This window comes from Miniopterus schreibersii (assembly GCF_964146895.1).
Source record: "Miniopterus schreibersii genome assembly, chromosome: 6".
NCBI classification, from domain to species: domain Eukaryota; kingdom Metazoa; phylum Chordata; class Mammalia; order Chiroptera; family Miniopteridae; genus Miniopterus; species Miniopterus schreibersii.
In genome coordinates, this window is record NC_138107.1 from 55,193,322 (window position 1) to 55,213,670 (window position 20,349).

Genomic DNA, 20,349 nt, shown 5'->3' on the forward strand with positions numbered 1-20,349 from the left:
GCATGCCTCTGCCTTCATGCAATAGCAGCCTGACCCAGACAGAGATTTCTTTATGACAGAGGTCCTCTATTCTCTTTGAAAGGTCTTCTAGGGAAGTAGATCCTGGAACTTCTGTGAGAGATGGAGCAACCTAGACATCATCTTTTCTGATTTTTCAGGTTTAACCACCGCATGTCTCACTATGCTCTTCGGGGCCAGATCATGGCCTACTGCAATAGCCTGAGGGCCCTGCTGGAAGATTTCCCTACCATCAGGGATACCTTTTTCATGGTAGGGCAACCACAGGAAAAGAAGGGGCTGAGGGACTCCAAGAAGGGCCTCAAGGCTGCCCCCAGGTGCGTAATTTCCTTTAGAGCTTGTTACTCACCCTCTCCACCCTACCCCTCCCAGGGAAGAGGCATGTTAAGTTTGGTATGGAAATCTTGCTCCCATTACTTCATTTGACCTTGATCTTCCAGTCCAGAAGGGCAAAAGAAAGAATTAACACTTCAAGGATAAGAGAATCTTTGTGCTTGAGTCCAGAAGGAGTTCTTTGTTTATGGACTGTTTGACTCCTTTTTCAATCTATGCAGTTTTATTTCCCCCTAGAGAGCCCTAAGATTTTCATCAATCACACCCTTTTGTATAAGCCGGCCTCTAAAATAAGCAAACAAATAAGTAGACTTGATCTTGAGCTGTCTTGGCTTCAAATATTTTACTCAATGGAGTAGAAGAAATATTCAGAGAAATATGGTATACCAGTGCCTTGGCTATATCAGTGTTTTTCTGTATTTCTCTGACAGAGAAAAATATAAATGTAGTAATATTAAGTGATAAGAGCAGAGTTGCTTCCATACTTTCTTATCATGCTTTATCCAGTTTTCCAAATGTTCTTAACTCAGCCTACCTAGAGTTCACTCACCTGGATGAAGGGTTAGCATACCTGTGCAGTCAGTGGCCACATTTCCTCTAAAAAAGGAATGAGTTATGCAGTTACGCAGTCTCCAAGGGGGAGGAGAAACATCCTGTAGGACGACCTTACCTCCCTCCTTCCTCTTTCCCTACTGCACTGTGCTGAGTATCGGCAATAGTAAATAAGATCATAGAACACAGAGATGAGAGGGACTGAAAGACCATTTGTATCAGACCACACTTGCACTCACTTATTCTTTCATGTGTCATTCAAACATTATTTATGCAGTGTTTACTTAGTACCAGGCTCTTTGCTACATGCTGGAGTCACAAAGGTGACTAAGCCATTGACTCTGGCAATAAATGCAGTCTAGTGGGGAAAGTTCTATAAGCAAAAAGTAACTTCAAAGATAACATGTTAGAGTTATGTACAAAGTTCTGTGACAGCATCAAAGAAGGAGTGTTTAACTCAAACCTAGGACCTCAGGGAGAAATTCAGAGAGGAGATGGTAGGTAAGTTGGAGTTCACCAAGAAAGTGGGAATGATAGAACAGGCTAGAGAATGCAAGAAGTTGAGTCCTTAAGCCCTTCACTGATTGATAACTGGCTATCAAAATAGTAGCCACTCCTACCTTGATACAGATAAGGCTCACAATTTGTGGATATGACTGTTATGTCTCATGAGCTCACCCAGTGCGTTCACTTGGGTAGACTTCAGGATTTACCTAATGAAAGAGTGCATTTGAGATAGGAGCAAGGCAAAGATACCTCAGTAGACCAACTATTTTGTAAAGGGTTTGACCTGTTGCCCAATGAAGCTAACATGCATTTTTCTCTCATATGAAACATTGCAGGATAATCCTCTAAGATGTCTCAGTTCCATTCTCTCATCCATCCACTAGCCAAGTCAACCATTTATAAGTGCAATCTAAAAATTTGGGCTTAAATTTTTAAAATAGTTTCCATAAGTCTAACCATGAGTTCACTATATTTGAGTTTAGGATAAAATATATTTAGGAAGTCTATTTTTGTTTCTGATCTGTTCTATTTGCAGCAGACAAATAAGAAGGTTAGAAAGGATGGAGGGGGGAAAGATCTATCTGACTCGTAGATCTTGCTCTATTCCTTTATTGTTTCTTGTAGATAACTGTGTGTCTCCTAAAGATTAAGGGAAATAGTCCCTTGAAAGGGAGAGCCTACAGCCCTAAATCACCTTGTCAGTTAATGTGTGATAATTCCAGGGCAAGGGTTTGGTCCATGAAGTGCGAGCAACTCATACAGTCAGGCAGTGGATGAGCCGCAGCTGGTAGAGAGTCAGTGTTTCTCCACTATACCCATCTCTTGCTTCCTAAACTCTCTAGATTTTAATACACTCACATAAAGTAGATTACAGAGAAAGAAAGTTCTGTCTTCTGTGGAAGTTTGGAAAAGATACTGTATAAGATTTTTTCTAACTTCAAAGTCTATGATTCATTCCATGAAGGAAGTATTCATAAAAATTGAACATCAGCGACAGAAAGGAATAGTGGAGAGAGCCATGGCCTGGTAGTTAGAATATGTGGACTTCACCCAGCTCAGTCCTAAGTCACCCTGAGGTCTCAGGCAAATCTCTTCTCTTCAATCTCTCAACCTCAACTCTTCACCTAATGAGTGAGGAAACTGAAGCAGCTCTCTGAAACTAAATATGTTGAGGTTCTCAGTGCTGAGGTGTCTAAGAGCTTGAGTCTAAGGAATGCAACTGCTGAGGAAAGACTCTCAGGATGAGGGCCAGTCAAGAGTACTTATGAGCCCGGCCGGGCGTGGCTCAGCGGTTGAGCATCGACCTAGGATCCAGGCGATCGGGGTTTGATTCCAGTCAGGGCACATGCCCGGGTTGCAGGCTAGGCAGCCGATCAATGACTCTCTCATCATTGATGTGTCTATTTCTCTCTCCCTCTCCTTTCCTCTCTCTGAAGTCAATAAAGATATATTAAAAAAAAAAAAAGTGTTTATGAAATGATAAGTGAGAATCATTCCAGGCCAAGTTTAACTAGAGATGAAGAGACAGCATTGAGGAATGAGGGTCATACAAGGATCCTCACCTCATTCATAAAATAAATGACTGAAGATAAGAAATAAATTTTGCTTTAAGTGCCAATTCCAACAAGCAGTGCCTTTCTGAGGAGGCTTCTGAGACATCCCAAGCATATGACAGTGCTGTAATTGATTGGCAATGTCTGCCATGGTCAAAAAAAGGGAGAAAGGTGGCCTCCTGTTTGTGTTTGCCATCCCTTGGTGAGAAGAGCCCTGTGAGTTCTATAGGTTTAAAATTCTAAGATGCTACTTAATCCTTAATAGGCTGTAATGTCTGTAATGTACTGTGTTTAGCTTTAGCAGAGAACCCCAACCTCACCCCCGAACCAGACCAGAGTTTCTATAGAAGAGGAGCCAAGGGGAGCTCTCTTCCCAGGAAGAGTGCCCCTTGAGGCTTCCATGGCCCCGTGGCACCAGAGGAGACTTGAGTCTGGAGACTAGGATGACACTTGGCCACACTCCCAAGAGCAGTGACATTAGCTGATGGAGGAGCAAAGAAGGCACAGAAAGAAAGGACACTAACATTAATCGAACCCTTACTATGTGACAGGCAGAGCCACTGCTGTCCTATACAGCTGCTTTATGTGCCTTAGAAGAAGGCAGGTGTAGTCCCATGCCCGGTGCAGAGCTTGGCAAGTAAAGGATGGATCTCGGCCCCTGCTGCTTGCCTCAGGGCACAACCTGAACAGTACTAGTACATGGCAGCCTTGGTGCCCAGCACTGCACAGCAGTGGATTAGACATGGTCCTTCAAGCAAGGGGAAATAGACAGAAAATTACAGTATATTGCAATAAAGAATAAAATAAAAGTATAATGAAAGCACCTGCTAGGAAATGTTCAGCATTATCTAAAGGACCAGGAAAGCGACGATGGGGAGCGAGGCAGGCCTCGGGGAAGAGGGAATGCTTAACCTGGGTCTTAAAAGGTGATCAGTGCCTCAGGTGGACAAGGAAGGAATGTTACCCCAAGCTGGGAGACCCCCATGCGCAAAGGCACAGAGACGTGAGGCAGTGTGTGGACTTGTGAGTGGCTCCCATCTCTCCAGGGTACATAGGAGGAGATCGGAAACAGGATGCATAGACTGAGAGGCAAGATCCAGAAGCCGGGCATTTGTCCTTCAGCAAACAGGACGAAAGACGAACCAGAGGACTGTCAGGGGCATCATTTAGGAGACTACTTAAGCTGCACAGACGAGAGATGTTTAGGAGGTGAAAGCAGCTAGGCCAGGTGCTGGATTTAATATGGGGCTAAGGGAAAAAGAGGGATCTAGGATGTCACCCAGAGTCTTGGGTGAATAAAAAGATGGCAGTGCCATTATTCTTTAGTGAGTATAGAGTTTCCACTGTGGAAAATGAGAGAGAGTTCCAGATGGTGGTGATGGATGGAAATGTGTTAATGCCCCTGAACTGTATACTTGAAAATGGTTCAAATGGTGAATTTTATGTTATGTGTATTCTACCACAGTTTTTTAAATGGAGAAAGAAGAGATGGCAGTGCCATTAAGAGGAAGCATTGTGGAGAGGGAGATGATGAATGTCAGCTCAGAAGCCTCAGCTATGAATTTCTTTCATTAGTCTTCCAACAAGTGTCAGACGCTTCTTATTCTGGATTTTTCTCTGCACTTTCATACACATCCATTCCACCTGCTTCTGTCGTAGGATCATGTTTGCATGTCTAGCTGCTCTGGAATGTCAGCTCCTTGAGGGCAGAGGCTGTCTCCATTTCATATCCTGGGTGTGCACCTCTGCCTTTGACTGTGGTTGAAAGGGAGGGTGGGAGGGGGAGTGGGCACACAGGAAGTGGAGGGAGTTCCAGCCAGTGGCTTTTATTTCAGTTATGAAATAACAGAACATGTCATCATCTGATTCCTGGCAGGAATTTGGTTTGAGGCTTAAAGAAGACTTGGAATTATTGAAAAGGAAATGGGCATGAAAGCTATCAAGGGAAAGAGAAAAGATTGTCCCAGGGTGACACCGCTCGGACTGGAAACCATTTAAATACTTGTTGTGGCATCAGTATAATTAGTGGTGTGATCTCCTCCAGCTGTGTGTGACTGGAAGCAGAAGGCAGAATCGCTGGAGGGATCCAACGTTGGGGTTTTGTTAGGGAGGCGGGTAGTGAGTACAAAGAAGCAGAGAACCGAAGGTGCTGGTGAGACAGCAGCTCATGTGCTTGTCTTGAGACCCAATCAGGGGAGTGAGCGAGTGAGGTCAGAAGGGAACTGACAGATAGAAGGGGAGGCCGAGGGCTGGATGATGTCAGGGAGCATATTTTGTAGGGATGAAGGAGGTTTAGTGGGGGTGAACAAGTGAAAAACTGGAAGAATAAAAGGTAGAGCTGGGAAAGGAGGGTATTCGAGTTTAGAACTTTGGAGGTGATTTGGTCCCAGGTGATGATCTGCAGTGATGCACCAGAGCAGGTGGCTGAAGGGAAATGAAATGAAGGGAGATGATGCTGAGCAGGTCAAGGAGCTGTCAGGCCAAGGAGCTGATGGGGGACCCCTCCTGTGGCATTGAGAATTAGGTTATAATCTTGCCCTGAGCTCCGAAAGCTTTCTTCTGCCCTCTCTGCCCCTCTTCAGCAGATGGCTGCTCCCTGCAGATTAGGGGTGGAAATGGCAGGAAAAAACAGATAAGGAGCAAAGGATACCACTTGGTAGAGGGCCCTGTGGCTCCAGGGACAGATGTGCTTCTCAGAGGCCAAGGACTGGTTCAGCCACACTGCTGCCAGGCCCAGGGCCTGCAGCCTTGTGTGCTCAGACACAGGCCTTGTGACTTTTTATTATTGATATGCAGTATTTCTTTGGTATACCTTTGAACACTGTGAACTGAAAAACAGAGATAAAACTGGAATAAGCTAGCTGTGATCTGCTCCAGAAAAGAATAGTCTGACGTGATTGCTGAAATAAAGGAAATTCTTCAAACTAACTCCCCACTTTGTCCCTGAGCTTCAAATTATCTGATTAAAACCCTGAGACTTGAAATGTAATTTTAAGGCCAGTGATTCACTCTATTCACAGTAGAGTTTTCAGGATATAATAAGTCTCATTTTCAGTATGTTTGATATTGAAAACGTTCAGTCCTCAGTTCAAATGAGTCACATTTTACTTTGATAAGTGGAAGGGGTCATATGATTCTCTCCTAGAGATCCAGAAATAATAACAACAGTCAAGAAATACCCCTATGACTTCCAAAATGCCCCCCAAGAGGGTAAGGCCCTCCCATCAAAAGTCCTTGCATAGGCAATGGAGGTGGGTTCAAATGTGAGAGACTGGTGAAATCAGTAGGACCCAAGGAGTAAAAAAGGGAGTGTCTCAAAATGACTCCAATTTCGGGTTTTGGGGACTAAGGGGTTGTGGCTCTTTGAACACAGGAAGAGGCACAGGATTGGGATGGAAGGGGGTAAGGAGTTCAATTGTTGCCTTTCTTGATTCAGGCACCAACCAAGATGAAGCAAGTCGGAACACAGGTTGGGACCAGGCCTGCAAATGTGGGTTCTGGAATCACTGGTGAATAGATGGTAGTTGCAGCCAGAAGAGTGAACCTGATTGCTCAGGACCCAAGGAGAGCAGAGGGCTGAGTGAATCCCCGGCACACTGGGCAAGGCACAGTGTGGGCTGGGGACTGGCATCCACTGCTTACCTCCGGCTGCCCTCTGTCTGTCAGGACTGCCTGGTCTAGCATAACCAAGACAGCCCCGAGCTGGCCCTAATCTCTGGCCTTACCCCATAACTCTCAGTTCTAGGATATCCTCTCATCAGGATGTTCAGGTTACTCACTTCTCAACAAATTACTTTGAGAGTTCTTACATGCCTCACAACTTATAAAATATTTTTCAAATGCTTGCTACTCTTTTAAAAAGTCATTCCTTACACCAGTCCTATGAGTTAGGAATCTTTATCCCCATTTTATGGATGAAAAGACTCAGAGGATAGTCTATCTAAGGCCACACAGCTGTGGGTGGTAGATCTTGGTCTCAAACTCAGGTTCCACATTTGATAACCACACAGCACCATTTTCCACACCAGATTAACACAATTAATGAGAGTTAAAGACACGGGCTCCATTTAAGGGGGAAATAGCCCCTGCCCTCACCCTCTGTTACAGTAGGCTGCCTCGCTCCTGAGATGGTATAGGAACCAGGTAAGGATGCTGCTTCCCCGTAAGTCTAGTAGAAAGATCATGAGCTTCCAATTGTATGAAGGTCAAAAACAGGCAAAACCCAACACAGTCTTTCAATGGTGTCTCCATTTGTGGTAAAACTACAAAGAAAACCTAGCATTGATTAGTGTAAAATTCAGGATGGTGGTTCCTCTGGAGGCGACCAGGGAGGTGCACATCAAGCTTTAAGAGAACTGGTGACATTCTAATTCTCAGGCCTGGCGGTGGGTACCTGGGCTTGTGCAAGTTCTTAACAGACGTGTATGAATTATGTGTTTGTATATAAACCCACAACAAAGAGACAGCTATTCTACTGCCTAAGAAATGATAAGGTGTTTGGAAGTGGAGGAGAGCAGAGAGGAGAAAGAAGAAACAGAGGGCCAGAGCCTGGACACCCTGCGAGGAAACATGGTGGGGAGGGAAGGAGAGTAGAGATGGCTGTCTAGAGCCTGGATACTAGAACTGGACAGGTCTGCACTTAAATCCCAACTTCATCTCCTCGAAGGTCAGCAGGCAAGACCTAGGTCACCTCATAAGGCCTCACTTTTCTCATCTGTGAAACAGGAACAAAGAAGGTACATTCAAAGGCTGTCATAAGAATTAAGTGAGAAGATATATGTGGGGGAGGAAGAAATTTTCCCCTACCATTTTAGGTTTTCCCAGTTGGCGTAATAATCAAATTGAGTTGACATAGATTAACAAGAGAAAATAACCCAATTCAATTATATACAAACATATAGGAATGCCACATACATGAGAGGTTCAGAGACAGAGAAAATGAAGGATACATAGCATTCTGAGCTAAGGGATGAGGTAAGGCGCCTGGGGCTTCAGAGGGGAGGAATGTCATTCATAGGGTGATAAGAGCAGATGTTCAGTAATTAGATGTTTGCTCTGCTCTATAGGTAGGTCATAAAAGTTATCTCTGGTGATAACTCTCATTATGGGCAAGGCCCCCAATTTAAATTCTTTAAGGGAGAGGTAAACGTTTATCTTGAGCCCACAGGATCTCCATTGCCTTCAGCTCAAAACAATCTACATGCCAAAGTGGCACATCTTGGGGAGGCCTGTTCTGAACCCCTTCATATACAACATTCCGTATGGTGCCAGCCACCTAATTCATGCCTTTCTTTCCTGTCTTACCACACCTTTCCCTCCCTACATGCCCACTCTTTCCTCAACACAGCTCAGGCTAAAGTCAGCCCAACTGCCCTTTTCCCGTTGAGTTATTTATAGCTGTGGCCACCTGTGAGCAGCCTGAAAAGGACGCCTTCCGCCCTCAGACTTGGACACTGGACTCGTGTGTCACCACAACCTGGGCTGGTATAAATAGTTCACACTGGACACGCCTCTTCTTTAGAGAGAAATGCTGTGCTACCCAAGCTTTCTTCTAATGCCACAGGAGTTCTGAGCCCCAGCCCCGATGTCTGCTGTCTGCTGACGGGAAAGTCTTCCTCAACTTATGGTTCATACCTCACCCTTCTGAAGTACTGGTTATGTTCAAAACGCTGACAGAAAAGGTTTGTATTTTTTTTTGTGCACCGGAATGTAAACTGACTGGTTTTTCCTGTCTCACAGTTAAACATATCAATTCCAAAGAACATCTCGTGCTTTTTCCAGGGATATTTAATAACTGAAATCTTCTCACAGCTTCTAATATTATTATATTATATTAATTATATAATATATTATAATATATTATACTATACTATACTATACTATTATATTTATTATATTATATTATATTATATTATATTATATTATATTATATTATATTATATTATATTATATTATATTATATTATATTATATTATATTATATTATATTATATTATATTATATTAATTATATATTTTTCCTAATATTATCATTTCTCTAAGGCCCCATTATTTCATGACTTTTCTTTCTCCCTGGTCATTAATGAGCATTAGTTCAAATTTCCAACATTCTTTATTATTCCTCAATTTCTTCCCAAACCCTTAAAGAAAACCACCACCCTGATCCCCTGAAGCTCATGAGAGACTGAGATCACATTTAAGCCCAGTAATCAGCTAATTCCTGTGTTTTGAGGGACTGCTCTATGTAGTAAGTACCTAACTTACTGATAGAGGATAATATTGGCAACCATGAAAAAAAGAAGATATAGTAATACATAAAGCACTCAAATAAGTATTTGCTAAATAAAGTGCAATGTTGAAAATGGCCGTTTAGGAGCATTCTGATTTTTCTTTGTAAGTGAAAACCTGTTTAACAACCTACATTTCTCACACTTTCTCCCCCCACCCCCAGCTGTATTGAGGTGTAATTAACAAATAAAATCGTACAACATGATTTAATATACATATACACTGTGAAAGGATCACCACAATTAAGTTAATTAACACATCTATCACCTCACATAGTTTTCTTTTTTGTGTGTGGTAAGAACATTTACCTACTTTCTTAGAAAATTTCCAGTATTATGTTAAAAATAATATAAATAGAGCCACTTCAACATGGAATCAGAGCTTCCATTCCTTGTACATCTTACTCCTACAACCTTTGGGATGTTTAAACTGGGTAAAATAATCTTTGGACTGAGCCTAAAGCAACATTGTAGTCCAAACTACTGTTTGCAAAGTTAACAGAAATGCAGACATTCTGACTGCTGGACCAAAAATTAAAGACTTTCTTAGAATTAGCACCACCACATATAGCTAAAGAATAACTTAGTTTATTTGCACTATAGAAATTCCATCCTTGATTTATTAACACCAATAGAAATTTCTTCCTTCTCTTCATGTAATAATTCTCCTTTCCTTTCTCATGAAAACTCCTTGCCTTCACTCCCTAATCAGAACGTTATTTGGGTTTCTGCCTGAATCAGTGCTTCCCAAATAGCTATTCTTTTGGATTTCAAATAAATGTTTCTTGCCTCTCACTTTGGCCTTCTTTTTCAGGTTACCGTATATGATACAGTATTATAAACTATGGGTATCATGCTGTATATTAGATCCCCAGAACTTATTCATCTTATAACTGAAAATTTGTACCCTTTGACCAACATCTCTCCATTTCTCTCTCCCCCTGGCAGCCACCATTCTATAAGTTTGACCTATTTTTTAGATTTCACATATGAGTGAAATCATACAATATGTGCTTTTCTTTGGCTGCCTTATTTCACTTGGAATAATGTCCTCCAGGTTCACTGATGCTATTGCAAATGGCCAGATTTCCTTCTTTTTTATGCCTGATATTATTCCTGTGTGTGTGTGTGTGTGTGTGTGTGTGTGTGTGTGTGTGTGTGTGTGACATTTTAAATATTTATCCGTCCACTGAACTCTTAGGTTGTTTCCATAGCTTGGCTATTGTGAGTAATACTGTAATGAACGCAGGAGTGTGGACAATCTCTTTGAGATACTGATTTTGTTTCCTTTGGATGTATATCCTTAAGTGGGATTGCTGGATCATATGGTAGTACTACATGCAAAAGGATGAAGCTGAACCCTTTACACCTTTACACCTCTCACAAAAATTAACTTGAAATGAATTAAAGACTTAAATGTAAGACCAGAAACTATAAAACTCTTAGAAGAAAACAGAGGAAAAGTCCCTTGACATTGGTCTTGACGATGACATTTTGAATATAATACCAAAAGTGCAGTCAACAGAAATAAAAATAAACAAGTAGGACCACATCAAACTCAAACGCTTCTGCACAGCAAAGGAAACAATCGACAAAATGCCCTGGCCCGTATGGCTCAGTTGGTTGAGCACTGCCCCATGCACCAAAAGGTCGACGGTTGGATTCCTGCTCAGGGCACATGCCTGGGTTGTGAGCTCTACTCCCAGTAGGGGGCATGCAGGAAGCAGCCAATCGATGTTTCTGTCTCACATCTATGTTTCTCTCTCTCTCTCCTCTTTCTCTCCCCCCCTAAAATCAATAAAAACATATTTTAAAAAATGAGCAACCTATGGAATGGGAGAATATTAACAAACTATATATCTGATATAGGGATAACACCTAAAATATATAAGAAACTCATAAAACTCAATAGCAAAATAAAATAAAATAAATCTGATTTTAAAATGGGCAAAGGACCTGAACACACATTTTTCCAAAGAAGACATATGAATGGCTAACAGGTAAATCATCAGAGAAATGCAAATCAAAACCCCAATGAGATATCATCTCACACCTGTTAGGATGGCTATTATTAAAAAGATAAGAGACAAGGCTCTGGCGGGTAGCTCAGTTGGTTAGAGCATCGTCTGGATATACCAAGGTTGTGGTTTCAGGCTCTGGTCAGTCAGCACATAGAAGAATCAACCAATGAATGTATAAATAAGTGGAAAGACAAATCAATGTTTCTCTCTATATATCTCTCTCCCTCTCTCTCTCTCAAATCAATACATTAAAAAAAAATAAAGACAGGGGACAAGTGTTGGCAAAGATGTGGAGAAAAGGGAACCCTTGTTCACTGTGGATGGGAATGTATTGGTATAGCCATTATGGAAACAGTATGGAGATTCCTCAAAAAAATTAAAGTAGAACTACTCTTTCTTTCATTGAAGAATTTTCAAGTGTTTTATATATAAATATATATACTTTATATATGTTTTATATATATATATATAAAACCTTCTTCAGTTAGATCATAATTTTTCACTTTTCTTTCACTTGAACATTAATATTTAAGATCCTGTGTTTAATTTTTTTAGTTGTATATTTAAACTGTTTTGATAAATATCTATGCTTTGCTTATAGATATTCCTTCAGGGCGATGTTGTCTAAATATGGGTCCCTCCTAGAAGTTTATTTGTGACCCTTGGTAATTTATTAATGGTCATACAAACATTTTTTTTTACATGTTTTTGGCCACCAATGGCTTTAAACAAAGAGAAACACATTGCTTTAAACCCCCATCTGAGAAGTCACCTTGTCCAAAAGCATATAAAAATTTATAAAGTTTATGAATGTTTGTTGTTCTTGTTTTCAGATGTTTTCCTATAACTATTATCCTGTATTATGTTATAAAAATGTTTCTCTAAATATTTGTGTTTAAATATGTTATCTTTAATAATTGCTCATATATTTTATATACACCTTAGACATTTCTTAAAACTGATTTCCTTGTATTACAGGCAGCGTTCAGAGCCTTAAAGCTGACTCTACAGTTGATCGCCCCTCTCCATGACATTGTGGCCTACCTTTTCAGTTTCGCTAAACTTGGGGACTATCCAGCATGTTTTGAATTTCCTCTAAGTCATAACCCTTTGAGAGGTGACTGGGGAGGAACTGAGGGCATTGGTAAGTAATTAAACGTAATTAAATCACCTTAATATTCAGTTAGAATTCTGTGAAGCTCTTTCTCCCGCCCAGCTTTACTGAGGTATAATTGACAAATACAATTATTTAAAATATTTAAAGTGTACAACATGATGATTTGATGCACACATACATTGCAAAATAATTCATTCCCTCATCTAGTAATTACTAAGAAGCTCTTAATACTTGGAAAGACAGAACTAAAATATTTTCTCATAAATGACAGTGATAAGAAGGGCAAAGGAAAATCCCATTATATACTGTCTCCAAACTGATTAATTCCACTTTTACAGGTTCTTTCATTCCCTTTCCCTTCCTGGCCCTCATGAACTGATAGGGCAAGGTGAGAGCCAAGTATTCACCATCAGGAAGCTTGCACACAGCCCTTGGTTAGCTCACAGTGGCCCGATGGTCCTGTAGTGAGAATGATTGAGACTTTAGTTGTATCTGCCCAGTACTAATCCATGAGTCTAACTCAGCACTAGGTTCTAAGATAAATGCGCAAGGTAAATTAAAGATACTGAAAGGCTTCGTAAGCTGGGTTTATCAGAGGCCAGGAAACTGATCTTGTTATTTTAATAATTTGACTCCCATCTAAATTATGTCATTAGTCATGTAAATATTAATTAATAGAAATATAACATTGTAGCTACAGATTTTAAAGGATGAGAAACACCAAAAGAATGAGGTAATAAGCCTGTTTAAATCTAGTTGTCTTAAATGTAATAGAATCCGAATCTTTTCCTTTCTGGTCGGTACATGAAGGAAATACGTTTGTGGAGACCCTACCCGGCTTGCCGGTAGATTGCACCGTGCTGGTGAACACTGAAGGAGTCTGTACACGGTTAGGTGGGAGACACAGGGAAGGGTATGAGCGGTGATCCATGAGGAAGGTCATGCCTGTGTCTGAGGACAGGCACATGAAGATGGGGCAGGGTTTGTGCTGCCTCAGTGGAGAGCACAGAACTGTTGCAGAGTAATGAGCTTCCAAAACTACTGGCAAGTCTTCAATATAAGCATCAAGACATTCCAAAGCACTCTTAGATCCTTTCATTTTACTAATTCAGGGACTGTTGTCAAAAGAGGTTTACTCAGAAAATAAGTTAATACTCTCTTTGGGGAGCTGCTGGGTGTTTGGAAGGTGTGGGAGCTGGGCTACAGATGAGGGACAGGAGAAAAAAGGATGGGCCAGCAAAAATGCCATCTGTGTCCTTGAAATGGGGAGACAGGCGTTTTATGGAAATGAGATAGAAGCTAAGACAGAGCCAGAGCCATGTTTCTAAGAGAAGTCCCTGCACCGGAGGGCCTACGGCCGCTGGGAGGGCAGGCCTGCAGGGAAGGTGATCTGGGGGGACTTGTCCTCGCTTGAATCAATGGGGAAAGATAGGAGGGATGGTCCTGGCAAGACAAGCAAAGGACACTGGCAAAGACATCAAGCAGGACTACATGTGGCCAGTCCAAAGAATGGTGAATCTACCAGTGTGACCCCGAGGAACGGTGGGAAATGAAGCCAAATTACTGAGGACCTAGAATTCAGAACGAAGGAAATTGGTTTCTTACGATTGCTGTGCTTCTGAACCGGAATCAGTGAAGTCTGCAGGGCCCAGGCTCTCCGGGGTGTGGGACTGGAGACACGCACCCTGTCGTGTTGCCAGTACAAACATTTGTGCTCCAAGAGGATGTGCAAAGTTTTGCATACTCTGCTTTGCTGAAAATAGATAAAGAGAAAACTTGAGCTAAAAAAAAATCCCATTCTAAAACAATCCTTTTTAAAAAACACTAGGCTGTTCGGTTCCTGGCCTGCTTCCCAGAGGAGGCAAGGAGAAAGAAGGTGAAAAGATGAGACGGGTCTGGTCACACACTCACCCCACTCCTGTCAGCCATCTCAGTGCTGTTGGGAGTGAGATAAAAGACTTTGGTGGACTTGTATACTGTAAAATCTTTTTTAAAGGGACGCTCTGCATTTCAGCATTGGTCCTCTCGCGTGACTGAGGAGGGAGCTCTTAGACACGAATCCTAATAGGTCAAGCTCTGCGACCCCGGCCAAATGTTCGCCGGCCTTGAATGCCAGCACCTGCCCTTGGAGGCAGCATGAAGCAGAAGATCTAATCAGAATGTGGGAGTTGAAGCTGCGATTTCCTCGTCAAGGATCAGAAAGGCCAGTTAAAGCCCAGATGCTGCACATTAAGCTTGGTGTTTCAGGAACTCTGAAGACAAACTGGGAACAGGGGCTCCTGGCTCTGAGTATTTTTGCCATTCCTCCCCCTCTCTCTGATTTCCCGCACAGGCCCCTCCTGGGGAAGCAGGAGAAAAGGCTCATTCATTTCCTGAAGTTCCCTGGTGCAGGTCTACTCCCAACCCCACCACCACGACCACATGGCAGCCCTTGGCCCCATCCTCACAGACAGGCTGCCTTCCCTGCCAGTGCCTGCCACCTCCCCTCCCACAGGCAAGGTGACCCCACAAAGGCAGGAAAGCCTGACTGAGGACTCTAAAATCCAAAAGTAACCAAGAAAGTGTAGTCCCCACCTCCCCATCTGTATTTTAATGAAAATGCCACCTATTGCAGAGAACAGTTTTGCTGGGATGTGACCATGTAAAAGTGCACACACAGCACTATATGAACAACAATGGAAATAATATAGAGAAACATCACCCACAATCCAGTGACTCTAACAAGTGAAATCTTTTTATCTTTCCCCCCTCTGGCCCCCGCCCAAGTACACTTTGCACTTACATTTTACAGAGCTTTAATCACCGGGCATATGTAACTGCATATTCTTTTCTCATTGCCATTGTAGAGGATTATAAACCTTCCCCCTGGTTCCTGCTTAGAGTGTATTACTTACAGAGCAAACACACCAGGCCTTGAACAAATAAGGTTCACTGACCACCTCTCCTCCCATCCACCACTAAACTTCTTGTACAGTTTCCTCTAACTTGACTCTAGTTCTGGTGGAAATTTCTTTTCAGCCCAATATGACCATCAGATTTATAGGAGTCATAAAAAGTTTGATGATTAAACTGAATTCATTTGGAGTTGGAAAAATACTCGAAAAACATTTTTCTGTTGTGCATAAAACATCAAATGGATGTGAAACCTGGACTGCCTTGTCTTTTCCTAAAGCCAAGAGCATATAATTGCAAGTATTAGCAACCATTCTCAGTCCTGGTTCCACCCTGATCGAGCTCCGTGGACAGCTTCCCCACTCTCTCAGTTCCTTTGACTTGCAGGCCAGAGACAGGGGAAGAGATCAAGTCCCAGACCAGACAGGGCCGAGGCGGCTCAAAATGCCTGTGGGTCGCCCAGCCGGGTGTGGCCCAGCAGTTGAGCATCAGCCTAGGATCCAAGAGATCGCAGTTCGATTCCTGGTCAGGGCACATGCCTGGGTCGCGAACTTGATCCCCAGTCGGGGGTGTGCAGGAGGCAGCCGATCATTGATGTTTCTATCTCTCTCCTTCTCCCTCCCTCTCTCTGAAGTCAATAAAGATATTAAAAAAAAATATCAGTGGGTTTCCTGTCTCACTCTGCCTTGGGCTACATATCAGGCACAGCGGTCAGTTTCCACTGGCAGGGGTGTCCTCCCAAGTAGAAAGTTCTCTCTCTCCTCACAGGAAGTTTTTGAGCATTTCAGAGAAGCTGGCATGCTGGCATCCCTGGAAGTGTGGGCCCCGCACCTGCCCCACCAATGCTTCCTCAGGGCTCATCATTTTCTTGTTGCACTCTCCCATCCTGATCAACTCCTTTTCTGGACCATCACAGAGATGCTAGTACAGCCATCTAGACCCAGGCCAGTTTCCTCAACCCAGCACTGAATTCCCCCAACGGGCCCTAACTTAAATTTCCATCCAAAACACATATAAATCTATTTATTCTCAGCCTACTTTTGCAGTAAGAGTCCAAGAAATAAGCCAATTTAGGATCTCCCACATCTACTCCTTAAATGACAAGAATCTCCTAGAAGGGTATGTGTGTGTGTGTATGTGTGTGTGTGTGTGTGTGTGTGTGTACATGTATACATATTTGCATGCACTATATTTTTTGCTTGCCTTGGATAGCCTTGCGTCTTTAATCCATGAGCCAACAGCAGGATGAGCCAGTGACAGAGAAGGCTGGTTTGGATGGCATGGCTATGAGAAATGAGTGCTGGGTTATAATCCATAATAATTTCAACCCCCTAATAAGCCTACTGAGCCCTATATTTTCCTGTTCCTAGTAATTTGTCGTTTTCAATCTATTTAGAGATTGTAGCCTTATAAATTTTAAAACTTTCTTTCGAAAGCCTTTTCTGATTCTGCTGAAAAGCAAAGCAAGTTTTTATCTTCCTAAGGAAGGAAGGAAAGCGACATAAGATCTTGGGTTCTAGAACATAAGGTTTGCTGGTCTTGCAAAACATAATCAGTATACTCACAAACATAGAGAAGTCCATTTAGGTAAAAAGTTAGCTTTGGAGGTGAAATGATGGTTCACTGGATTAGATAAAGTAGCTGGCATCTCACACTACCTACTTAAATGTTGTCCGTCTTCCAGTGTCTGAGCTTCAAGAGCTGCAGAACATGATTGACAGCCTCGAGAGCCCCCAAGACCCTGCCCAGGTGTCCCAGGCACTCCTCCTGCGAAGGGAGGTGATGATTCTGCAGTTTGACGCTGCAGTGAGGCAGCTCGTCAGGTAAGGGCTGGAGTGCTAACCCCGTCTAGGAAATTCTGCGGGGCAGGTGTTTTTGAGTGACCATAGAGGAAGTTCACTCTTAGCAAGATTAGATAACCAGCTTAAAATAGTCAGGGGCACAACTGGATCCAGAACACTGGGTACCAAACATGCTCTGCCCCAAAGGCTGTCCGTGTGGACTGTGTTTTTATCAGACAATAATGGTCTTGATTTTTTGTCAGTGTGATTTCAGTAGTTAGTTTGCATAACAATTGCTGCTTTCAATATTCAGACTGTTTTATTGGGAATAATATTTTTATACTTCTGAAGATGATTCTTTCCAAGAGTTTTGTTTATTGTTTTCAGCCCTTAATTACCTTTCAAAAGAACAGAGTTTTCCCTGTACTTCTGAAGTCAATGGAATCAGCTGCCTGACTTAAATTTATAAATAAGTAAATTTACCTCTGGCCTTGTAGGCATTAGGCACGCTGCATACAAAAAGAATGTTTATTTGGTTAATTAATCATGACTGGTGAGAAAATTAGTTTGGATTAAGAGTCACTATGTTTCCAGTGTAAATAACACGTTTTGTGTAGAAAGGAGAGGTCAGTTCTGGGGGTCTCTCCGTATTCTAAAGTTGCCAAAATTAATTAACTTCCTTTGATTAATTCTCTGTGTGAGTATTTAGCCAATGAGGGGGACCTTACCCGCAGATGATAATCGCTTCCCACTGTTAGTGTGGGTGTCCACAGGGAATGGAAATGTGAGGATTGTACTGAACTATATTTTCAATTTGTACTCTGCATTTTCTAAACTGTGAGCATCAGGGGACTCTGGATTTAGAATGTAGACTCAACAGGACAAAAAATCAGGCTAATTTGTTTCCTTTTTATTGCCAAACAGCTTTGTGAGCTATAGCTTGGTCAAGCAGGTAGGATGCAAAGGGTCTGACTAATTGTCAGGATGGCTGTTCATCAGCCCTCTGGCCTCTGATACTCTAAGTCAGAATTTGCAAGGAACTGACATAGGAGGAAGAAATAGGACTGTACTCCAGAAGTTTTCTTTGGATTTCAGCTGTGAGGGGCTCAGCCTGCTATTGTTCTCCCGGGGGAATCACCCTGTTTCCCCCAGGAATTGCTTCGTGGGGCTCTCTTTGTCCCAGCACACGCACTCTGCAGGAATGGAGGGCACTGTGCCTTGTGTTTGGTTTCTGGATGATTCAGTATATTTTTCAGAGGACCTAAGAGGGAATCACTCAGGATGTTATCTCTCCATGAGCCTATCCATTGCATTTCTTCTGACCTTTTTTCTTCAGAGCTCCTCTGGGGTGTGTGTGTGTGTGTGTGTGTGTGTGTGTGTAATCACACAGATAGGAAGTGGCAGACCAGAGTCAGAACCTAGGTGCGTTTGACCCGGAAGCCTGAGAACTGGGTGGATGCCAGGCAGCAGTGAGGCTATAAAAGGGGACCCTGAAGAGAAGTCCCCTACTAACCCTGTGTAGGTGGAATCCAAAAAGAACTTCCGGAATATAGCCCTATTTCTTCACCCTACGTAAATTCCTTGCAAATTCTGACTTGGAGTTTCAGAGCCCAGAGGCAGGAGAAAAGGAGAAGCTGAATCTGGCTGATTTTATTTAGTGCTGAACTTGCAAACAAGGAAAAATCCTTAGATAATCAAAAGAGACAGGAAGCTTGGGAAGATCCCTCGCCCTTCCCAGAGCTCACCAACTCTGAGCAAATATGATTGTCTACCTCAGGGAACTTTTTGCTCATGTAAATTGAAGGCTTCTCCAGAGTTTGAAAAGAAAGAACTGAACTCTTATCTAGAATGAGGGCAGCGTGCTTCCATAGACTGGGGGTGGGGGTGGGGGCAGGGAAGGATGTAACACATGGACAATAGGACAGCGGCCCCATAGAGGCGCCTAATATCTGCCTTATGCTTCTCTGTGGCATAGACCAGCTCGGGTTACACGACAGATGCATGTTTCTAAGCATGAAAGTTTCACTTTGCTCCTATTGATCTGCCCTCAACTAAGCTCAAGCAAAGACCTGATGGAAATCGCTGCTGTCTTCTGATGGCATTGAAATCACACTGCCCAGGGCCTGTCATTCACCTCTGGGCATGTCCACCGACCTGCAGGGTTTATTTACTAGCCAGTGTCAGAAACGCCTGAGGATTGAGCTTATCTTTAATTTCAGGTGAATTAATCATTTGTGCTGAAGGTAAATGCTTGGGTGGTTCTTCTCAATCTCATCTGTTTAAGTTAGTGGTTGGCAAACTACTGCCATAGGCCCCGCCTGATTCTGTATAGCCCGTGGGCGAAGGATGGCTCTTACATGTATCAATGGCTGGGGGGGAAATTTCAAGAAAATAATTTTGTGATGCATGAAGATTACGTGGAATTCAAATTTCAGTGTCCTAAAGGAAGGGTTTTTGGAATATGGCCATGGCCATTCACTTATCAGGCAGATGACCTCACTGGTGCTGACCAGCAAATTCCAGACTGATTTGTTTAAATTCAGGCTGAAACTGCAATTAGGTTAGTTTTGGTTTGGTGATGTGGCTTAGCAAAAGTAACTCCATTTTGCCCTATTGTTTCTTTTTCTTTTTTCTTTTTTTAATTGTAAGGTCAGATAATGGGCTCTGCCTCACAGGGCCCTACTAGGCAGAAGGTCAGACCCATCCTTGCATCTCAGACAGTTTCTGGCACAGTGTCTTGTACATAGTAGGTGCTTGGTACATCACTGACATATGTGTGTTGAGTGAGTCATGGGTCCCTAGGCAGGGCTCAGTGAGAATCTTAAGAAAACATGTGAAAAATATGAGGAATAGGAGAAAATGTTTATATATCTGTGAATGAAAAAAGGACTCTAATAAATCTGACAAGTTCAAGTAACCTAAAGTAACCTCACAGGGTGATCTGATCATAAATTTCTTATCTGGGCAGGTCATGGTGGGTAGTCACACCCCAGGCCTGATTTTACATAGGGTGAAGAAATAGGTTTATCTGTGCCTTAAGCAAGCCCTGTCCATTGTTCTTGCTTTGAAATGCCAGAGAAATTCTCTTTTCAGACCCCTCAGAGGCATAACCACCCTCAAAGGAGCACATAATCTTGTTAACTATCCTGAAATCCAGTCATAGAGATTTCCCTACTTTCTTTCTCCTACCTTCTCTCCCACCTTTATGTAATCTTTCTTCCTAACTTAATTCCAAGTGTATAAAAAGAACTGAAAAACTGCCATTAACCAGGGTATTTGAGATTTTGCTT

General features: G+C 42.5%; 1 protein-coding gene across 1 annotated transcript in view; it reads left to right on the forward strand.

The window, feature by feature from the left end:
- LOC308559135 (uncharacterized protein) overlaps window positions 1-20,349 on the forward strand; it is a gene marked incomplete at both ends in the record, with an annotated part of 127,951 nt that overhangs the window by 67,002 nt on the left and 40,600 nt on the right. The window contains 5 exon segments of the mRNA XM_081141426.1: window positions 159-335; window positions 8,527-8,648; window positions 12,252-12,413; window positions 16,963-17,101; window positions 17,984-18,011. Coding sequence (XP_080997552.1) covers window positions 159-335; window positions 8,527-8,648; window positions 12,252-12,413; window positions 16,963-17,101; window positions 17,984-18,011 — 628 coding nt within the window.